At 39.2% G+C, this 24,064-nt stretch overlaps 1 protein-coding gene across 1 annotated transcript in view; it reads left to right on the top strand.

Moving 5' to 3' along the window:
* The window catches only part of LOC139744536 (uncharacterized), a 149,068-nt gene that overhangs the window by 38,676 nt on the left and 86,328 nt on the right, over positions 1-24,064 (top strand). Inside the window, exon 2 of the mRNA XM_071654966.1 lies at positions 21,251-21,423. Coding sequence (XP_071511067.1) covers positions 21,251-21,423 — 173 coding nt within the window. The remainder of the gene's footprint in view (positions 1-21,250; positions 21,424-24,064) is intronic.

The raw sequence follows: 24,064 nt of genomic DNA, 5'->3' as shown, positions 1-24,064 counted from the left end.
GGTGAGAAGGCCTGGGGGAGGGGAGGGATCGTGAGAGGGTGCTGGGGCCACAAAGAGCGTAATAAAAACAGTTTCCAGCTAGGCATGATGGGGGTTCAGTACAGTAAAGGGAAAGGTTACCAAACTTTAGTCTCTATAGGCGGCGAGGTGACCACAAGCTCGATGTTTAGTGTCAGAATGACATTCATTCAGAAAGTTTGTTGGCTTTGCCATAAATCATACTTGATGAGCAGCTGTAAATGTCTGCATTTCAAACCTCCGAAAATAATTGAAGGCGAGCAGTCCGAGTGAGGAGGTGAGAAGTAAGAGATCCAGCGAGAGAAAGAGCGAAGGAGGAGGAGGGGGTCGATTGACGGGTGGAAATACACCACAAAAAGGAAAAAAAAAGGACAAAGATGTTAGGAATCGAGGGGAGGAGAATCCATAGCGACCTTGGCAATGAGCCTGGCACTGCCGTCGGAAGTATGTCAGAGTTTAGAAAAAGTCACCTCTGCGCAGACGATCTTGGTAAATTTGTACATGTACAGGCATTTTTAAGGGTAAATCCCTTAACTTTCGATTCCTTCTCCGTGAGTACCGTCATATTAATAGTCAACGTGAAACATACAGTACTCACATCCGTGTGTTCTCCACTTGTTGTCTATTTTTGGCACATGAAATCAATTTTAGATGATATCTTGTAAGATCCTGAATGCCTTGGTGATATCATCCACGCCGAACACGTGCATGTTCATTCTGCCCCCTCCACGTCTTTCTCCCTTCATCGAGCCATACGTGACTCTGAACTTTCGTTTGAATAATGAAGGATGGGTAAAGCACTTTCTTACATCAGACAAATTATGACCAAGACAAAGGTGTATACACTACGGGCTGAACTTGAATCAGTGACTCTGTCAATTGTCTCTAACCATCAATACTACATGAATAGGGGACAACACTCTGGCGCATGCGCAAAGCTGTCAACTGATGCACACGACTCTTATCACGTGACATTCAGAGAAGTCAAATGCCTGCACGCAAGCACTCGCTGGGATTGTCCCGACTTCCTCAAACCAACATGACTTTTAGTCCCCGGGACTCTGTGATTTCGTTGATAGGGAACTTGAGATTGTCTTCTGGAAGGCATCAATTGTATTCATTTCCTCTATCATCCACACTCCATCGATAGATGTTTCTTACGAGTTACGCCACGGTGAAACAATGCAAAACGTTTGTCGGTGTTTGTCAGATAAGCACCTCTATCCCCCATAAAATGACAAGAATGACAGAGGGAAGATGAGAAATGTGAGATGAGTTCTCGTTGATAATACAGGACCGGAGGAGGTTAAAGAGCAGAAGAGGTTTGGAGGAAAGAACCAAGAGATGGAAAAATAAGACGAAAAGGAAGATAGACAGATAGAAAGAGTCAGAGAGGAAGCGAGTGAGACGGAAAGAAGATAGGATCGGAGAGGAGAGAGAGGAGGATACATGTGGAGGGATAACGGGGGGGGGGGGGGGGGATGTGATGCCAGAACGGGAAAGGAGAACACTGGCTGTGGTTCGTGGGGTAGTTTATAATGATCAGAAGAGGAGCAGAGGGGGCTTGTGGTGAAAATGTCTTTACCGCTGTCCTAAAACTTGTCTCGCCAACTTGACGTGACAGCAACCACCACACACAGCAGCACTATACGCACACGTTATCTACGGGCGAACCAACAGTAATCAGCAATACTGCTGCGGATATGAACGTATCAACGGAGCGGGTGTGCGCTTCCTCCCCTTGTCCGGCGGGGTGGCCTCGGTGACGGGGCGCTGTACCTCCGACTCTCATTAATCTGTCGTTCATTTCAACTGTTTGTTGTCTTTATTTTTACCAGCTTATTGCTAGACATGAGAGGACGATGTCGCGTGCGTTTAAAGCGCGAGTTCGTTAAGGTCGATGATGTAATCCTTGTGAAAGTCTAAGCATTCTTTCCAAGGCATATTCTAAAAGCGTGGTACGCTCTCTCCCTTCGCTGAGATGAGCTAAACATAGGACAATCTGACCTTGTGTGTATAGAGGTCGTGTAAACACACATCTGTCTTGCCTAGAGAAACCTACAAGGATTCATTTAGTGCCCAAGGCGCGCACTTTAATACTTTCTACTCGTCGCTTCCCATATTCAGTGAAAGCGGTGAATGAATTGATTGCCTACATGGCGGGAAAAAAATACTAAAATAAAATACAACAAGAAACGTTTCTTGCATCATATTTCTACATCCCTTTGGAAAAGGCGACACCACACGAACGATCTGAGTTCTGCATAGGATGTCATATTAGATGATTTATCGACATTGGAAGGGTCATGGTTTTCGTGTTAGTCGTCTAACTTTTCTTAAAGTTTTACTGATTGGTCACCTGCGAGCCCTGATATTTATTGATAGAATAATTATTAATGATTGATTGGTGTTCATAGTTATATGTTTATTTATTTTCACTTTGTTATTAAATCTTCTTTTATCCATCTATCTAGTCATTCAATTCTCTCTTTTGTGTGTGTTTGTGACGTCACCCTAAGGCTCTTAAAGGCACCGCATCAGACGAAAGAATGATGGATTCGGAATGAAACCAAAAAGAAATATAAACATGAGTTTACAAGACTATCTGAGGAAGAAAGATAAGTCCATTTTCATCATCCCGACCAGCAGAAACTTAGAGGAGTTCCTTTCGGAAACATCAGGTATCATTTTTATGTGCGTGAAGTTGTCCTAGACCCACCTCTAGGTTTTGTTTTTAGTTTTTCCTTGATTTAAGCATTTACAGCTACTTCATTCCAATTTTGATTTATTTAATTCATTTACATCTGATTTATTCCAATTCGTCTACCAGATGGAATGCAAGATTCAAATTTGTGAAAATATATTTGCCATAATTTCACGTGCAAAAGTGATCTCTGTCTCTCTCTTCACTAACGTCTCTGCTATCTTCCACACGTGATCATGAATCGAGTACGTCTTCGAGTTCAATTTGTTACAAACTCTAATTGGCCACCTAGACCTGGCATCAAGAATGTTCATGACTAAGAATAGATAAACATAAATTCTGGCCCACAAATTATATCATATAAACCTGAACTTTAAGGAAGCCTTTAGTTTTTCATGATTAAAAAACTACAAATACAGAAGAGAGTAGCAGCAGCTGTGGTTAAAGATAAATTTGTCTTCCTTGCGTGGAATAAATTGAATCGCTAAAATACGTCCAACTCGTTAACGCTTGGCTGGTAATGTGACACAAGAAAGGGACAGCTATCTTAACGTCAGTGCAGCAACAACAAAAAAAAATCATTCCCCCCTCACATGTTTCAATGTGAACAGTGTAAAATCATGAATATCAATGATACTGATACACTGTACTACTACTGCTAGTGTTACTGACGGTTACAATTATACCTTTATTACATACCTCTTTACGCTTTGGCAAGGTTTAAAAAATAAATTAAAGTAACGTAAAGTAGCGTAAAGTAAAGTAAAGTAAAGTAAAATAAAGAGTGAAGGAGGAATGCTGTGTAATGAATATCACAAACACAAGTGTGTATACTTAACATCCGATCACCAGCATTTTTCCAGCATGACTCCAAGTGACCATCATTTTTGTGTGCCTGTACTTCCTCTCTAATGATTTTGCACGAAATGCCCTCGTAATGAGGCCCTTAGAAGTGTAAAAACAGCTAACTGGCAGCCAGAGAAGTAAACAAAAACACGCTGAAACAACATGACGGGAGAGGGCGGGCTTGATATGACTGGAACAGATAAAGTGTTACGTCAGCCGTCCTGCTTTTGTCATCTTATAAATATTGAAGGAGATAATTTCACACAAGCCGTCTCATTGATCTACCTAACATCTGCCCATTTTTCATAATTGTGGCAGGATGATGAATAATGGAAGATTGTTGCAAAAACATGTCATTTTGCGGCCAAGTTGTCTCCTCGGAGCAGCAAAAGTGAAAACCAACTGTAATCTTAATACTTGGGTGTTTAATGGTTCTCACTATCCATCTTGCCTGACAAGAGAGAAATTGAGAGGAAGAGAAAAAGGGATAAATAAAAAGATAGAGGGAAAAGGAAATAGAAAGAGAGAGAGAAAGGAGAGATGAAACGGTTCTTAATGTCACTTTGTCATGATGCCTTTAGTTTTTATCACTTGACCACGCAGCGCGGATGAACGTTAGTCGAAATATCCTGGGGAAATATTTGTGTTCTTTCTTGCTTTGAGGTTCACGCCAAATCCCTCGGGCCTTATAGGCTATCCTCGCTCAGAGTGTGTCGACGAGTTTTCGATGAATCCGTTTCCTCTGTTCCCCTGTTAGTCGCTCTTCCAAAATCTACCCGTGCCATGTCCATTTAAAGGGCAACTTGTGGTTATGTATCTTCTCATTGTGAAATTTCAACTTCTGTATTTGTGTAGAGATTACGTAAAAGCGATGATTCTTTTTCTCGTTTTAATCGTTTAAAACTTTTCCGCTGTACTTCACGTATATAATGATACTTCTTAGATCTTCGTATTCAATAGTAATTCATTCTACTTTCTTCAACTCACCTTTCTTCCTGTCTTTCTTTCTCTCTCTCTCTCTCTCTCTCTGCTTTCCTTTCCCACTTTCATTTTTTCTTTTTTTTTAGCTTTTCAGGAATCAAGCACAAGGGTTTTATCATTTACACTGCGTAATCGTCCATGAAAATCGAAAGGGTAAAATAATGAAGATAGCATGAAAACGATATCTTATTTTTTCTTCAGCCGCTATACACACTTCCTCTTTCTAATGTCACCATTAACGACGACGCAATAAGTCAAATACAGGTAACGCTCTATTCAGTAGGCCCTGAATTCTGACAAATGTTAAAGCTTGATACAGTGTATCTTTCTTTGAAGCAACTGATATAAATCGTCGGATTCTCAGTGCTAGATTTCTCTCGTCTTCATCTATAGCTTTCTAGAAATATACATTGCAACTAGATTAGAAAGAGGAATTTAGAATATTGCAGGATTTTGATTATTTATAGCCTGATACCAATTGAATTGAAATATGTAATATGGTAACACCTCACTGAACAAAAAGACTAATAGCTACAAAATTACTCCATAGCTAGGTATCGAGTTGGATAGTCATCTAGATAATAGATAGCTACAACTTTACTATTCAAGCGTGAGGCTATCATACTATGATGACTACTCAACATAAAAGTATAGAACAATTCTGTTCGTAGAAATTTGCAATATTACTTTCTCTGGTTACATTACTGCTGCAGAGAATTCAGAAAATATCTGAATTTATCCCCTTACTCCGATGGGAAATCCTTTATGGGCGTGTCTCTTCGAGTGCATGACACTTGGTCTAATATACTAAATTCTTGTTTTTCATTTCTTTTGCTGAAATTTGTCGTCTTCGCGTTGCGGGCTTAGTGTTTTCTCCTCCGGGAAATGTTCTCATTGCCTTGATTGTAGATGAACAAAAAGCTCTGACCGATATGTGTTTTTTCCCTTAATTATTGATAAGAATAGTGTTTTTGTAGCTCTTCGATTGAGTCCTTATTTAAGGAGAATAAGCCTAACACTGAGATGGGGCTTAGCCTATATACGAGAATGTGCCATTTTCTGGCTTCATATTGACTCTGTCTGTGGCTAGACTTATGTAAACGATTTATAAAAATGGTACAGTGTGCATTACTTTGCCTACAATGACCAACCATTGGATTTACAATGAAGAGAGAGAGGGAGAGAGAAAGAGAAGATTGTGAAAGAGCTGTTTGGAATTAAAAATAGGAGAAAATCAGAGCTCCAGATCAGCGAAAAAAAAAATCAAAACCATTATGACATTATCTGAGCCGCAAACCTACTCGTAATTTTTATATACCAAGATAACATAAACAAGCTGGACGTAAGAGATGTAGATACGACAATGTACGATGCAAACGTGCCAGATACAATATCGGCCATTGTTGCGCTTAGGGCCTATAGACCTTAATCTTAATGTCTACTCTGTTAGTTCAATTCTCAGCAAGAAGAACATTCAGTGTCTCAAGATTACTAGCATCGTGTGTAATGAAAAAGCTTCTTGATTCACTTCCGCATGAAAATAATGGAATGACACTGATAAAAACATACTCCACTTCCAAAACTTCGTAATATACTTATCTATTAATTGATTCATGTATTTGTATTTACTCTTTATTTCAATTTATTTATCTATGTGTGTATGTATTTATTTATTAATTGATTCATGTATTTGTATCTACTCTTTATTTCAATTTACTTATCTATGAGTGTATGTATTTATTTATTAATTGATTCATGTATTTGTATTTACTCTTTATTTCAATTTATTTATTTATGTGTGTATGTATTTATGCATTTATTTATTTATTTAAATGATTAATTACATACATTTATCTTTCTATTTATTCATTACTTCATTCATTTATCTATCTATCTATCCGTTAAAACATGTACATCACGTACAATAGACGTTAAAAGATCAGTACCAAATCTTTGTTCAAAATATCGCAGAATTATGAATCATGTTCTTAAATCACTTTCATCTTTTCTGGACAACAGTTAAGAAAAATAAAGACAGGCCACTGAACGCTGGCAATGTCGAATGAAATGCTGGGGGTGGGGTTATTGTCTTAATGCGAATGACGCATAGAGGCTCAGGGTTCACTAAGTACATGCAGAAGGATAGACTTGTGCGTTATTTGCACTCTCATAGAGTTGACGCTAAGATTTTCAAGATGTTTTCACTCGATCTGTCATTACTTCAGCCGATGTCTCGTATTCGTCAGTTTGCAAATCGAACGTGGATCTTGAAATGTTCATCCGCCAGCCGGTACAATCACCTCGTGCCATCTCTTAGCAGAGTTCGATGCCAGCATGAAAGCAGACAAGAAGAACACTCAATCCGTCCTGCTCCATTAGATTCTTTTGCGCGCAAATGCGAAAATAAGAGCCTCGCGTGAGCAAAACTCTTAATGCACCACAACGTGGTATTTAGCATTGGGTGATTGTATGTTCAGCTTGGTTTAGAAAATGATCCTCTAATTATGTTAGCGTTACATAGCTCCAAATGCAGGGACGTAAAGTTACTCATCTACTTGTTATAAACACACATGATAAGGAATCCTTGGTTGTCATGCAAAATGCATTTTGAACTTTGTTTTCTTTTTGCTTGCGTGCCACAAAAAAGTGAGCCATATGTATGGTATAGGCCAACAATAAAACCTCTCAAACCTTTCGCAAATTGCTGCTACGACATGATATCAAAGTTGACCCGGATGGCTTCCCGATTTAGGGCAATATTATACTGACTGACAATTTGTCACTTTCTATACGAAATCAGAACATCCTGTCTTCACCAGTCACACTCGGGCTTTGTTTAATCAGATTTACCTTTTTCATGTTCTATCCGATATTGTTTCACATTTTTGTATAGTGGCCAAGCTAACTATACTCATTATGCTGATTCTTCTTTCACTGGTATGATTGAACTTATTCAATTGTGAACTCCAAGTTTGATTTAACTCTATTGTTCATTTCGACTTGTTGCGCTCATGTTCCCTTTGCACTGATTCCCTACGAGTCAGGGAGGGAGAGTTTTCGTCAAATCGAAACGTTTGAATGGGTAACATTAAACACCTCCACCCTTTTAGTGGACATTCTTCTGCATGTTATATCTCTCGATGTCTCCGAACAAAGTAGATCGACACCATCACTTAAGATCAGAAATATTATTATGCATACTTCACAAGCGATACCCCCTATAAGACCGTCACATTCCCAAGTTGCCATGGTTATTTGTTGATGATGATATGTATGTAGGCGTACAATAGGCTTGAAGAGAGACTCGTTCATGGTCTGTTTTTCTTCTGTCGTAACGTACCCACTCTCTGCCATTATCCGGCTCCTTGAGGTTTTTGAATGGAAGACAAGCCATCGTCTTGTAACCTCTCGAAGCCGAACACGTCATAGAGGGGAAAGTACAGCTAGGAGGATTTTTAGACCAAGATGGCGAATGAGACTGACCCAGTTTTATGTTCCAAGTGGACTCTCGGATATAAAATTGGAGTAATCCTCGCCAATGCTATATTTCAGGATAGCGACAACAAACACAGAAATATTAAGTAGAGATTTGAGCAAATACTCTCCAATCCTCCGTGGCGCTGCTGAAAGGGATAAAAGCTCTGTCGCTTTTGAAAATCGGTGGTCCCAAACTCTTCTTGGAGACAGGCAGTGAATTGAAATACATTTATCTCATTCATTTGCGTATGTTTGCGTTACTTTCTGCCTTTTTATGACTAAATTCGAGTAAATTCGAATGGCACAATAGTGAGAAATAACTTATCAATACTAATACAATGTACCGATTTCTTGGAGACCCAGTAGATAGCAATACTTTTCGAGCATATCTAACCCCATAAAGTCGTTCTGCTATGGTTTTTATTTGCTTTCGCTCCGCAATGAAAACGAAATGCCCGGAGAAAATGCCGCCAGGAGAATTACGCTGTTTCCTTCGATGATCATATTCATGGTAATAATGTTTTCTCAGTAGCTCTAAATAGCATTGATTCTCTGTACCAGCAGCAATAGAATTGATGCCATTAATCTGACACAAATACCGATAGTAAATAAGGGGAAACACCAACTCATGGACTTCAACGTTCTCAGAACTAATGAAAGTGTCTCCATGCTGATCTGTGAATCTCAAATTTTACAAAAGTTTTCGTAATCATCGGACAAACAATAAATTCCTCCATTTTATCTGATTCTAGGCTACCGTCGTAGTATCTTTCAGATATATTTCAATATATTGGTTGGAGGAAGCTCATGTGTGTCTTTTACCCGACCTTGGTTACCTATAAATCGTAATATTCTGTCAATCAGCTCGGGAACTGAAATCTTTGAATCTTGTTTTCTGTGAGCCGTTCACTGCCTTATCTTAAAGGGATACCATTTGAGTCCCATTTTGTGGAAAACGTAGAAGCAAAATTCTCGCAAAAGAATCTAACTTCCCCTTGTAGTCTATTCAAATGAAAGAAATTTCGCAAGAGAGTCGTGACAATGACTGCCCTGGATTTTGGCGCCTGTTTAAAGACCGCCCGGCCTCATGATTACTCTCGACCGTTAGCAAACACGCCGTCCTCGTAGAGATGATTACATATCAGATGCTATAGTACACGTTATGATTAAAGGGTGCCGCGTTTTTCTCTCACGCCGGGTCGTTCAGATAACCTTGTCTTTTCAGTCATACTGATGTCATTATGCTGTACGTTCAAGGACGGTACTTCGGTTCTCTACGTAAGATTCCCGTATGCGGTAGCAACAACTAAGGTAACGTTTAAAGAAGATATACCGTGCTTTTCGCTGACTCATATCGACCTCCGACCATGATAAAGTGTCCTACTCGTGAATAACTGTATTAAGGAAAATGAGGTGTAATGGCATTAACAAGGTTTGCCTTCACTGTTTTTCTCCCTTGTGCAAGTATGCTGCAGGTGATAAGGTTTATAAAACGGCAATAGGGATCTACAATGTTGACATTGTACCGCACTACCAGTAAAACTAAGTCATTTAAGTGTATGTTGCCAAAAAGAAATTACTTTGACTACACGGCCGAAATTGCACTTTAAAGGTACTGTTTACCATTGGGAGCAGTGATTTAAAAATGTTCAAGATATCACATTTGATGCATATGGGTAGGTCAGTTATATCCCCAAACATCCTACCATTTAAAACTTTCGTAATAAAGCCTAAAATATAAGGAGATATCACTATTTTCCCCACTAAAGCATAACTGTAGACGGTTTAGTCTAGAATCATTTTCATTATATCTCTTGTTCACATTTTGTATAATTGAAAATACTTAAGATTGATTATACTGATTCAAATTTTTACATTGGCTGTTTCTATCCCTAATTCACCTTCAAGACGTATTTTGAAGCACTAAAGCTGAGTTTTTATTTCATCAGCAAAAGGTAAATAATGCCTTTAAAAGAACGTGACGTCAGATTCTGTCTTTCTGCTTGAACCAATCATGACAAACATGGATCAATAAAGGTGTTGATGACAAAGCAGCAAAGTTAATCTAATTAACATCAACAAAGCTTTCGAGGTTTCCATTATTCATCGCGGCTGTGCATCACTCTTGTCAAAATAATTAATGAGTCAAAAGTAGGATTACACACATTCATTCTGCGCGGATCGGTATGGTAGTTGTAAAAATCAAAGCAAATCATTGTTCACAAGACGTTTTACTGTCAGGGAAATGGGGTAACCATGTAGGTCCTAATCCTATAGAGCAGTAACCAGAAATAGGTCATTTGTACAAGCAGCCATGTTGATTTGTAATTTCGCATTTCTGGTGTAATGATTATTTATTCCTCTTAAATGATGCTTGCCAGCACAGCCACCTTACAGAAGTAACACTGATATTTGACAATATCAATAGAAACAGTTTTTTGATATATTCAATGCAAAATAATGTAATGTATGTTTCCCCAATTCAGAAGTAGCCGACAGACCATTCTTGTCACCCGCAAGGCCATTCTTTGTTAAAACATGAATTCCATAAATTGTTATACATACGTCGGGCAAGCTTATGTATCATGTCGCTTTGAAAACAGTGAAGCGCCTAAAAAAAAACTGAGAAAAAAAGAAAGGTCATTTGTACCAGGGAGGTGTACCACCTCTCTGTTTGTACCCATGTGCCCATGAGCTAATAACGAACTGACTTATTCCACTTTTGTGTCGGTCTTGCTGGTTGGTGGATGAAATACCGGTAAGTAATCGCCAGAAGTAAAACTGCTCACGTATTGCGTCTTCCTCTGGAGCCAAACATACCCCCATCAAGGGGTGACCGCACACCCCCTGGGTGTGGTGTTTTTCTGCCTGCTCTAGGGGAAGCCAACGCCCTTGTCGTTCACCGGACAATATTAGTCCAATGATCAGCAAGAATTCGTTAGTCGTCAACCAAAGCTTCTCTGAATCTGCAGTGGGTACCAATCAGGCTCAATCACTTGGACTTCCTCGCAGTATAACTCACACCGGAGGAACATGACACAGATCTCCCTCCTTGTGTGTTACTTAGAACGCGAAAACTTGATAAACGTATCAAAACTCGCTGATTTTATCAATATCTGACATAATTTCCACACTCACCTACATTTTGCATCAAAAAAATGTAATAAAGACCTCAACAAGGCAATATTACCTAAGAGAAAAAAATAACAACCTTCTTGTCTCTGGTAATGCAGTCACTCATAGGGTGGATGAAAGAAAGAACCAACCCCCTCCCCCCTCCCGAATAAAAAAAAAAAAGAATACGCACACACACACACAAAGAAGGAACAGACAGACAAACAAATAAACGTACCAGCCAATAAACGTATCGTCCAGCATAAGTAACAAACTGGTCAACAAATCAACCAAACTTGATAGTCATATACCGGAGGGTATAATTATCTCTCATATCCGTTTCTCAAGGGCAAATATCGGAAGAACAAACAAACAAAGATCCAGCCTCAAAACAAAACCAGACAGAATAATACCACAAGAGAACGGTCCACACACGTGGTCCATGCGTCCAATGGTGATTTGATTGCAGGGTCGAGCCATTATTATCAAAAGATATTGAGTTGCAGATATCGGATAATGGGAGAGCGCAGTGGAACCACAAGGCACGCTGAGGCACTCGGATCATATATACAGCTTGAGCCTTTCAGCAATTTACTATGATATGAGAATCCGGCTTCTATACCATTTAAGACATAATTGCAAGGGGAACCGCACTACAATGGAGAGCAGTGTAATCGAGTGTTTGCAGACGACGCACAAAATGAACCAACAATGACCCAAAGTAGCGCGGCAACGGTTGTGTTACCTCGTAACATGTTGTTAAGTTACCGTTTACCTTTATAGCACAGTGCCCTTCCAAATCGAGATACGATAAACGTCCCGTCCCAAAACAGGTCTACCGTATAGTTATCTGACCAAGAAGATATGCCCCAGGGATGCTCTCGGGGTTGAAATGCAGGCACTCTACATTCTATGTACGTGCGTATAGAGTAATTTCAAACACAAATGCAGCGCCTTTGCATACGAGCCTTTATTGAGAACCCTTTGAGAAATCAAGCGACGCCATAGTTTCTCGCCAGTCGACAGGTGTGGTAAACCCGTGTTACATTCACCAACCCATGTAGCAAGAGAATAAAGTGATGTGAGGCGATTTCATTCAAACCGAGTCATGATTTTTCTTCAAATAGAAACTGACTTTTGCGTGATGTGACGTGAATGCTGCGTACATTGCAGTCGTGACAATTTGTATGGTCAATAGCCAAAAGCTCCTCACAGAGCCATTTGATGGTTTTTTTTTCGTGATGTTGATGGAAAGACCAGTGCTTCTAGAAGATAAAATCCTCACTCCGTCATGAAACAAATTTACCAAGAGAGACTTTTTTTTGTATCTCCAGGCAGCATGCAGTTTTCAAAGTCTGCTTCCACGCATGTGAGAAAAAACAGCAACACCTTGGCAAATATAGGGCTGAAGATATGGTGTGTGCATGTGTGTTTTGAGGTTCAGGTTTTGCTATAAGAAAGAACAAAATTACATGTGTATTTTAACAACAATTTTTACATCAGGAAACTTAATTAAGGAAAGGACAAACGGCCCTGATTGGGAACTGTTTGATAAGAATAGGTCGCATTGTATTTTGAATGAGAATATACTTGCACTTAACCTTCGCAGTTAGTGAGTGCTTACATCTTAGTGGATTCCGCCAAGGTGACATAGTTATTGTACTTGTTTTGAGTGGCATTGCTTGTAATCCCAAAATAAAAGGGAGCTACGTCTTATGTTTCATCGTCATCATGTTAAAAGAACAAGTTACAAGTTTATTCTCATCAGTTAATTTGGCAGTGTCATCTTAATAACATAACATCTTTCTTTGTGTTTATATGTGCGCGGGATATTACGTTTAATTTCCACCAATTACCACGGCTCAAGAAAATCTTATTTTTGTCGCATGAAGCGTGCACCATTCACCTTTGTATTATGGGCATCTTGCATGTTCTCAAACGTTAATTAGCGAAGCACGTATTGCTTTCAATTGGACCAATTTCCTGTTCTGCTATCTAAAGATACCGTAGATAGTCCCGTTCAAGGTTCGCCAATTGTGTAAGGGGAAACGCTTTATCTATCTACTAGCCTTGGTTGTCCATTGCGCGCGTGAGGCAAATGGTCACGTGCCATCTAATGACATGTTAATGGAAAAAATTATGACACAATGTGTAATCGGACTATCTTTGCTATCGAAAAAAGGGAAATACTCACAAGACTCATTTCTATATTATACTTTAATCATCACCTTCCGAGACTACAGGGCTTAGTCATAAGATCCGAGGAAAATACAAAACAATTTGTCTCCACTGTAAGTCAGTTTATTTATGTCCGTTAGATATTTCTGCAGTCCAAAAAGTTCATTGTGTCCACAATAGCGGAATAAATCCGGAATTTCGGATAGATCTGAAATGTCCACTGCATAGTATTGTCAAATTCTAAATTAGCAACAATTCTAAATCGTACAAATCTTTGTCACAGTTATGATTATAGATAAGATATGGTGTCTGTTGATGTACAGTATATTGTTTTTGTATATCCATACACTTTGGTTTATTTATACAAAAATTAATGTTACATTGATTAAGTATAAGAATTGTTTACAATCAAAATACCCTAATATTCAGATACCTCTTTTGTTCTGAGTAGTTTCTTTTCCTTTGTGTCTGACTTGTTAGATTTATTTACGTCATAATGTTATTAAATTACCGTGGATATTTGTAAGTGGAGAATGTGCCCCTCCCCTACCCCCGCCCCCCAAAAAAATAGTGAAATCAAAGTTATCAAGAAGAGGGTAAGTATCCAGTTATTGCATATCAAAATGAATTTTCAACCTCTAGTCTGCAGTAATTGACTGGTCTGCTAAAGTGTTTCAAAATATCAATGAAAAGAAAATAATTACTGGTTTCTTGCAATATGCACTCATGTACTGAACAAAGAGAAAGAGAGAATGATTCTCCCCTCCCTGTCGTTGGGTTGAGATCAGTTCGCCTGCACATCTCAGAGACTTCGTCGGAACTCGTCTCTCTTCCGACTAATCTCACTCTCGTTTCCTTTTCTTACACCTCGTCCCTGGCGGTCTGTCAGAACAGTTTAGCGCGAGACAAAGACATCGTCTCTTGGAGGATAATTCTCGTCCCAGTTGATGTCAAGAGTAATCTAGGCTTTATCGCTATTCAGTATGGCTGATTTCTCGGTTCGAGAAAAACAAACTGACAACAGCCCTTCCTCTTACGACGTACTCATTATCCCTCTACAATCATCATACTGTTAGCGAAATTGAGCGCATTATTATTTGTCCTCGCCCTTACTTCTTCTACACCTTTTCTTTTTATTTTTTCTCCATCTATCTTCATCTTTCATGTCATCACCATCACCATCATCATCATCATCACCATCATCGTCAACACCATCATCATGAACACCATCATCATCACCACCACCACCACTACCATCAGTGTCACATCATATTTCCTCATATTATACTCAGTTCTTTCCTCTAGTCATCTTTCTCCTTTCTTCCTTCTTTCCATTGACCTTTGATTTCTCCCCCTTTAACTCCTTCCGGTTCATTCTGGTTTCGTCTCTCTGTTTTGTAAACCACTCCGGGTCAGGTTTTAACCTCCCCCCCCCCCCCCACCCCATACCAATGCAACGTATCGCTTATGTTCTTTTGAGCACACACAATGAATATTCCACACATGCACATGGGCACGCACACCAGTGATCATGTAGACACACGTTCATGCAAGCACAAAAGCACGGACAAAATACAGAAAATGTACACACTCGACGGAATACATCAACCTTGTCTGTATTATGTATTGTTGACGTGTTAGTGTAGTACTAGTAACTATTCCTTCTCATCTATTCCAACTCACCTTTGTCATTCTATATAGGATGTCTATATGTCTCTAGTCCTTTCTCCACTTCTATCTCTTTCATCCTCCTATCTGTCTATCGTTCTCTTTTTTTGACACTCTGTCTCCTCTACAGACCTCCTATCTTTCTTTCTTTCGTTTTCGTTCTTTCTCTCACACAAGGCGGTTGAACGTCTCAAGAGTACTTCCATATCTGCCAAAGATATCAAGAACATTCCATTGAGGACCTCGCAGCTACACTGGTCCAATGTCGCACGGTATGATCGCTGTGGCGTGGCTCAGAACATTCCTTCAATTGGGGGGAAAGGAATGCTAACATTATTGGTACCCCTTCCACACTCAATCATTCATGCCTTCTAGTATAAGGATGGGATTTTAAAGGGAACGCGTACAAGAAGGGACATAGATCATTTTCTAACAGCCTCGTGAATTAGGGGTGTGATCCAAGTGTATAGTGCACTTTATTCACCAAAATTAATGTTCATAATGAAATATAATGGACGCAAATTTTGTCCTGTTGTATCCTTCATTACGTATGAGAAAGTTATTCTGCCTGGTGAACCAGGTTGAAACACAGCCATGAAGTCTAAGATTCGTCTCGAGTAGTATTTGCTTGTAGGGGTAGATATATACCCTTTAAATCACCATCAATGTCTCAGCACACATGACACAGTACGAGCGCACTTTTGACGCAATGCGAGCCTCATACTCGCTGGCAAACTTGTAGTCTCTCAAACGGGCGCTGACAGAATTTATGTCCTCAATAAACCTGATGCATTTCATCACATCACCCTACTATCTCTATGTCACTGGACTGTCCAAATTTATGACTTCTTCTCCTGTAGAGACATCGCGGAGACAATCTGCCATCTGACTTGCATAGCAAGTGGGAAATCATGTAGACGATGTTACCATGGCAACGGAGAGATGAATTATGGGGCGTTTCTTTGCTGGTGTCTAATTTTGCGCTGAGTATCAATCTTTGCGCTCCTGATTACATTTTCTGTGATGAGAACCTCATAGTTTGTTCGTCAAGACAAAGAAGTTCAACTTCGGTATTGGTTGTGAATTTTCCTCAAAGACTATATACATCAACACGTTTCTTTCTACTAGTAGCTCGCTGTGAAGTAAACATTTGAGTCATCTGATATGCATGACTCTGAATGATTAATCTTCATTCACATAGATACCAATCCAGCGTGATACACTTTTCTTTCATTTAGGCAAAATGAAAATTTGTTCCTCATCCCATCAAGTGTCTGTAGGTCTTGTCGGAGATTTTTCTTCATTTTTTTTGGTCAGATATTTCGCTTGTACGCTGCCACCTACAAGAAGCACAGTGTGGAATCGCAACGTTTACATACCCTGTGAGAGACTAGTGCAAGTTAGTAAGCTATCACGAGCTATCACAAGCCCAGGGAATTTTGTGTATAATGACCTACACTCCTAGAGGTTCCTGCTTTCGTCATAAGTTAGATTCGTTGACGATGACACTGGTAAATTTATACATTTATAAACATGATATTATTTTCAAATACCTTTGCATTTTAATTCTCTGCGTTTTATTTTCGCTTCAAGTGTACTCCAGTATACTTCCAGCCAGATTTTTATGTCATTATCAACTTTTTTGTGTGTCTAATGGAAGTTCATATATTGTCTTCCCGAATATAATTAAAAACGGAAAGCTGATTTTCGATGGTCACGAAAGGAAATTGCCATTTTGAAACAATTTTGAGTCAATATATGAATTTGTAATTGTTTCATTAACTAATGGTATGCTTCAACGTACGTTAGGGAAGGATGGGAGTATCTGTTGCCATAGCAACGGCACGCGCATCTTTAAAAGGACATCCAAGGTTGATTCAGCTATTTTGTTGTTTTGTTTTCTTTTGTTTTGTTATGTTTTGTTTTGTTTTGTTTTGTTTTGAAGAAACGTTTGTTTCCAAAACGTCAGGTGCCCAGGGACATGTGTACAATTAAATGAGCTCTGACAATCTTCAGAAAAAGAGAGGGGGGAGAACAGAAAAAAATGCCCTTTTGTTTCCTAAATGCCACGTTTCTGCAAGCTGGATATTGATTTTTTATATCATTTCATATTGAACAATTTCTTTCGGACATTCAATCTTTTGTTCAACGTAGATGCTCATTAGTGTGCCCCGAGGAAGGCTGGAGGGAGTGTATCCTTTGTGGATCGAAATGTCGGCTGCTCCAAACGCAATACCGAAACATACGAACGAAGCAAATGCCCTGACATTTATAAGATTTTGAATGAGTTTTCCTGAAATATCAGTTTCAGGGAAAAAGCAGATGTAGACATTGTACATAATCTACATCATATCGGATTGGAAAACATCTGCAGCGAATTCTTTCATAATTGACTCCTGAACTCAAATCAGTAGTTCAGATTGGGGGAGAGCCTTAATAAGTCTCAACAAAGAGGCCTTTATACTTAAGAAAGAAAGTGTACGGCTGAAATCTTTGTACATCGCAATACGAATTGGTATCAAGTTCTGAACACTGTAAAATTTCTTTGTTCTACTAGTTGGATTGAGGTGAATCTCAAACGATCATGTCTGTAAGAAGATGTGAAGAATCCTAAGGGAAGTGCAATGTAGTCCAAGGCTGAGTGACTGTTGTGATAAAACTATATACGTAAGCTACATAGAAGCAATGAGCCAGAGAGAACAGACAATAATATATATCTTGAGATGTTCCACTGGTAGAATGCAAGGTCAATTAGAATTAATTCCCCATCCGCACAGAAAAAAAAAATCATAGTGGAATAAAGGTTTTTAAACAGTATATTTTCATCCATAGCACACTCATACTGACAATGACATGATAGTATCATTTCAAGTCGTTTTCAGTTTGTCTCCACACAAAGCACCATCAATCCTGTCCTTATCAGAGTGTCTGCATATCTATTTGTACAGCTAATAAAATGCTTCTCCATTCGGTTCTACAATATGCCAGCCGAGATTTTCACGTATAGCAACCTTACGTTGAGTTGAAGTAAAAAAAATGGCTCACAATCAAATTAACACGCTCAGATACATTTCTCGCGTTGTAGAAATAAAGAAATACACGAAACGGGCACAGAAGGTCAATTTTTACGCCAACAATTTAAGTGGCGGCTGCGGTCCACATCCTCCAACATCGATTTCTTGACTATCAGAAAGGCTGCGTTGGGAGATGAAGCCGGTGTATACCTCTAGCAGAGAGAATATTGTACCAATCAATCAATGCATTGATATCATAGCATATACTCAAGTTACGACATAGTTTAAGACATGTTTGCCAAGTAGCCAGTATGAAGATTGACATCAATTTTACAAGTTCTACAAGCTTACACAGTGAGAGCGCAAGGGGAAAATTCGTGGAGTGTATCAAGAAGTATAGAACGATAGCTAGAAGCCCAATTTTAATCAGAGAAGGCGGACTTGTTGTTGAATCAAGTTTCATTTACCTTTTTCATAGATTGCACCATCCACCATTTACATCAAGAAATGTAATCTTACTGTAAATCACCATGACAACTACACACAAGCTCTTTTTCATTGCTAAACTAGCCTTCATAATTTATTTCTAGTTATCCAACACAATTGACTAGGTGAAATCGACAATCCATCGAACAAAGCAGTGGTCGCATATCTCTAATTAAGCAATACAATAAATGCTATACCCTTCGTGTAAGACAGCTTAAAAATCTTATATATTGTACCCGAGCACCGCTGCGCTGATAGACAAGGACAAAAATGTGTTATTTCGTTTTAGGGTTACAAAAGAAAAACACGACAATTTCTGATATGAAGTAATTTTGTAACTTCTCAAGCGGAAATGTTCGTAGGATTAACTGCTGAGAATGGGCCGTCTCTAATGTTTCCTGTTATCATCTCGACTGGAGACTGTTCAGGAAACAAATAATGGACTGATGTGTTTCCTTGCTCAACTCATCCGTGAAGTCAAGCACTTGTAAATGACCTGAAACTCGCATATTATGTGTGTGCGAGCGATGTGCGTGCAAAGGCTTTAAAATATCTTCTTCTTTTCTTGACAAGAGTGACTGAGTGCATGATGACAACGTAGAGCAAGGAGCTATTTCACAACAGACTTTAATTCCTTGTAAAGATGATAGAATGAATTGGACAAAATGCACTTGAAATTATAGCGTGACGAGGGCAGTCGTTTACAATGAAATGTCTCCTTTTTTTTTCACGCCAAGGTGTAGTTAAAGCGGTTTCTCTTTCCTTGATTTCAATGTGTGAATTTTTCTTGTTTAGCTCTGAGTGTGCATGTCTCGCTGTCTAGCGTGAAACTTCAACAGGCAAACATGTCTTGACATTTTCTTGACATATTGCAAAGAAATCCTTTTTTTTTTTTTTACTAAAGCCTGTAATTATTGACTTATGACGCATTTCCTGCCTGCCATGTCGACTGTTTCATTCTAGAGTAATTTCCCGGCATAAACCATGGTTCCGTGAGTGGAGAATAAAATTTTCAGAGAAAATACAAGAAAAAACATTCCCCAGATGTTGAAACGAGATACATGTCATACCAAGTTTTGGTTCTGTTAGCAAACTACATAGTACAAAAGTGATGCTTTTAGATGGAGAATAAAAATCAAAGAGGTCTTCAAGAAAAACGACACTCAACATAACTCTTATCTTTAGAATAAAATCTGATGGCAATACCATTAGTGTTTGAATTGATTACGTAGAATGTGGGGGTGAATTTTCATTAGGAATTTCTTGTTGTGTTTATCTTTATACCCAATGCTAACAATAAGTTGATTTGAAGAATCGCTGGATCTGAGGACACTTTGGATAGCTTCCACTCTAAATCGGCAGCCATGTTATGATACTAAGGTTTCGTCTCTATTTCACCGCGGACGTGGATCAGTGAATAGCATCTACACCAACCTCACGTCAGACTTTTCAAATCTAATTCCCCACTGCTGGACTTCGGCAAACTGGTTTAATATCTCCCCTCTGTTGACACGAAAACCAGTTTTCGGCATGAAGGCATGATTAGCCGAAAACATGCCTGGCTGGAAAGCTGGAGTCTTCTTTTCTATATAACAAGACATTGACCCAAATGACAGAACCTCATTGAGGAATATTAATCAAACCTTAAATATCGGCATCAGACACATTATGACTTATATTCCTTAATACATCCTTGATGTAAGATATTAACAGTCTAGGTCATGTACTGCTTAGCATATTATCTTGCAACCGAGACCAAAATGTTCCGTGCGGCTTGTATCCTGACTGCTGATGTAATCAACTAATCGCTGTCGGAGGGACTGAATTACGGCATAATGATGTCGATTAGCGAAAGACTAGCCGTTTACGGTGCGGCGAATTCAGATCCACTTTTCTCTCATCAATACGGGAAGGATGAAATGATAGAGATGAAACTGCTCTATCGAGGGACAGAAGAGGTCCTCCGGTCTGTTAAGAGGGATTGGTTACGCGTCTGCGTCGCTGACGTAGTTAACGACTTTTTGAACTTTGTATAGTTGACATGGTTGATACTGACTTCTGCAGAAGACAGCTTGAAGTCTTACACACGATCGTGTCACCCACTATGAAGTAATATGACCATTTCTGGGGTGCTAGTAATCCAAGCTAGAGGAACTTGTTCAAAGTGTCTCAGAGAGAATGTGCATAATTACGATATCATGACAGCTCTTCGAAACATGGGTCTTATAAGTATCCCTTAGGGGGGAAACGGAATAGAATTGTAATAGAGCATGGAAGAGCAACTCGCAACTCATTTGACACTTTCCCGGTCCTACTTTTTAAATCTACGTTTTAAACATCTTTGTGTTTAATTATTAAATGGAGACAAGTTAGTACATCGAACGCTTTATACTGTTCAATGAATGTATTGTGAAACATGCACGTTGTTCGTTTGGGTAACCAATGTAGATATTTTCTTGTCAGAAGTCCGTGGAAGAGCAGGTTTTCATCCTTTTCGCTTCAAATTTTGCATTTTTAATGTTTGTTTCAGTATTGTGATTATGATATCAAATATGTACGTACTTTCATGTGTTAAGAAATGCAATCACTCTGCTTCAAGTAATATTCCAGGAATATTTCAATATGTCTAACTATTCTGCAATGTAACTTCCTAAGTCGGGAAAAAATCAAACGGGCAGAAATTTCTGTGAGTTGCTCAAAGATTGTTCACGGTCCTGTGACGTCACTTCATTATTTTCTTCCACCTGTTCCATCTCCCTCTCAGGGGTTTCATCCACCAATCACAGCGATACCGAGGACCCTACTTCTCGAGGCCACAGAACAACGCCATCTCGTCCTACCAGCCCTCGTCGGGCCGGAACGTCCTCTGCCGCTACGGGGCCTTTCGACGTGACTGCTGCTACGGCTGGAAAAGGAACGAAGTCGGCAAGTGCACACGTAAGTGCCCGGATGTCCCGACAAGCAAACTGTCGGCATTTCCTCCTACTGTGGATATCTAGGGAGATGTGTCACGTGATATCAGGCCTGTCACGTGATATCAGGCTTGTCCCAGAGGCAGTATTGGCTTTTCAGAGGTCACATGGGCATGATGAAGTATTAGTTTGACTCATAATGAATAACACGTCTTCCTGTCTATGTGAAGGTAATAGTGACACCAGGCAATATGTTTATATCAGATCATCAATTACATCACGTACAATGATAAGAATCACTTAAAGTTCATGGTCTTACCCTGGAAAGGACATCTTTTCAGCTATCCTGAAATATTAGATGGTAATTTTTATAGGCCTATAACTTTTCAATTTATGATCTTTTCCTTGTCTACCCTTTAGAGCGTGTAAGATTTTGAATGCTATGAAATGTATACCATGCTTTTGAGTTTATATGCCTTTGAATGCCTGTCTTTCTGAGTGTATGCATCTTTATACTTATACGTGTATATGCCGTTACATGTACAATCAAACCTGTCCATAGCGGCAACCTGGGGGAAATGAAAAAGTAGCCGTTAAATACATGTGGTCGCTATAATAGACAGAGTCTTTAACATTGCTTTTCTCAGGGGGATTCTTTAGTGGCCGTATGCGGCAGGTGACTTCTATAGACAGGTGGCCGCTAAGACAGATTAGATTGTATGCCCTACATGCCTTTGAGAGCATACAATCCCCATGAATGTGTTACCGTTGGAGCGTAGGACTTGTAGCGTTAGAGTGCCCATGTCGTTGTGTACATGCGCGCTTGAGTGTGTGTACCTTGGGGTCTTTGGGACTCTGTCTTTGAGCCTACAAGTTGTTCAGTGTGTAGGCTTCACCTTTTGAGTTCATAATACAGCCAATTCAGGCCTTCATTGCTTTCAAAGTTTCCTCCACCTTTTCGATATGTGAATACTTGGAATTCTTCCGCCCTAAATCTGTAACCAATATAACAAACAACCCATTCAGTAGATCGATTATATCTGTTTTGTCATTTATCATCAACTATATGATTTGTATGGTTGTTTGTCTGACGGCATGATTGTGTGTGCAGCTATACAGATAACTCTTCGGGGAAGAAAATGAAAAAAAAAACCACTTTTCTTTATCAGACCATGGAGCTGGTACCTCTTTGATCAGACTGTAAAAACACATTGAATCAACAGTCATTCTCTTTTTCCTAGAAAAAGTGACGAAAGCAAACTTACACCATTGAAAACAATGACATGTATTCCTGGCCTCAAGCAATTATTCCAGCTTTTCTTTTTCTCCATAGAAGCGGGATGTTACGTGGCCCGGATATATACGACTTGTCTCATTCATAATTGCATAATTGGCACATTTGGTGCAGCGTTGGTCTGACAATGAGTCTACCAACCAAACCGCACCAGACGCCAAGCCCGACCTGACCTGGAAACAAACTTTTGGGTCGATTGCCGAAATTTGTTTTATTTTCGCTTTCAGTCGCCAAACAGCAATGAAGATTCAAACAATGAAATGCATTGTTGTTGGTTTCACCAAGCCCCCACCACTACTGTGGGAATTTTTTCTTTGACAGTAAAACAATCGTGAGATTTGCTTTGGTCATATCAGTCCTTTCCGTTCGTCAGTGAGCTACGGATGGTGCAGACCACACAACAAGTCCAAGCTTTCTAGACATAGTGGATGATTTAAAGGAACTATTCAGTGCAAATTTATGTTGACTTGTATTGATTCATAATACCTTGATCATCACTTTTGTGGCCGATGGAATATCTAAATGTGTCAAAGTTTCTTTTTTCTATATATTGTTTTTCTTCACACTGTTTGGACACGGTCACAAAAAAAACCACCTCCAGTCAAAGATTCTGCCAGTGACGTCATCTGTCTATCATTGTTAAGGTACTGATATGATTAACAAGAGACAGTGGAATGCGCCTTCCCCGAGACCGAGCGTAACTTGCATGCATGTTTCCCTGCAATGTCTTTTGTAAATCATTATCATGAATCTGAAGAAAAATAGTCGAAGATTATTATAAAACATATAACACGCATTTAGAAATTTATTTGGCCACATAAATAAGGTTGAGGTATCATGAAGCAACACAAGCCAACATGCGTTAGCATTACATAGTTCCTTTAACACTACGTATCAACTGTGGTTACGACAGCTCTTAACGATCTGTCATACGCGTCAATGGTAATTTGTGTACAGAGGAAACGCTTGAAAGGAAGTGGTTCATTGAACGAGGGCTAGACTTGTTTTTGTTTTTGTTTTTCTGTTAACACGTAGTACTTGGGTGAAAAGACATGGCAGTCCGACATCTAATTCTCAGTCGGATTAAAGCTACATACTGACCGGCCTAGTCTCCATACACAGAACCAAATGAGAGGATTTATTATTAAAATGACAATCTTAGACTTGTTTAGTTGTCGTTTTATTTAAAAACCTTTCAAGTAGACTATTGATCAATGCGAATCATATTCTTTTATTTCCTTACACTCCTCTACATGTTTATGAGAAAGTATGTGAATTACTTTGATTCTGTCAGTGAGAAAATCCATGTCTTCCAGTTCAATGAGGTCTACTGGGAATTTGTTATTAAAGGACAAGTTCACCTTCATAAACA

This window comes from Diadema antillarum, unplaced genomic scaffold (genome assembly GCF_040938485.1).
Source record: "Diadema antillarum isolate AM-2024a unplaced genomic scaffold, OU_Dant_1.0 seq00001187_RagTag, whole genome shotgun sequence".
Taxonomy (NCBI): Eukaryota; Metazoa; Echinodermata; class Echinoidea; order Diadematoida; family Diadematidae; genus Diadema; species Diadema antillarum.
This window is presented reverse-complemented; position numbering and strand designations above follow the sequence as displayed.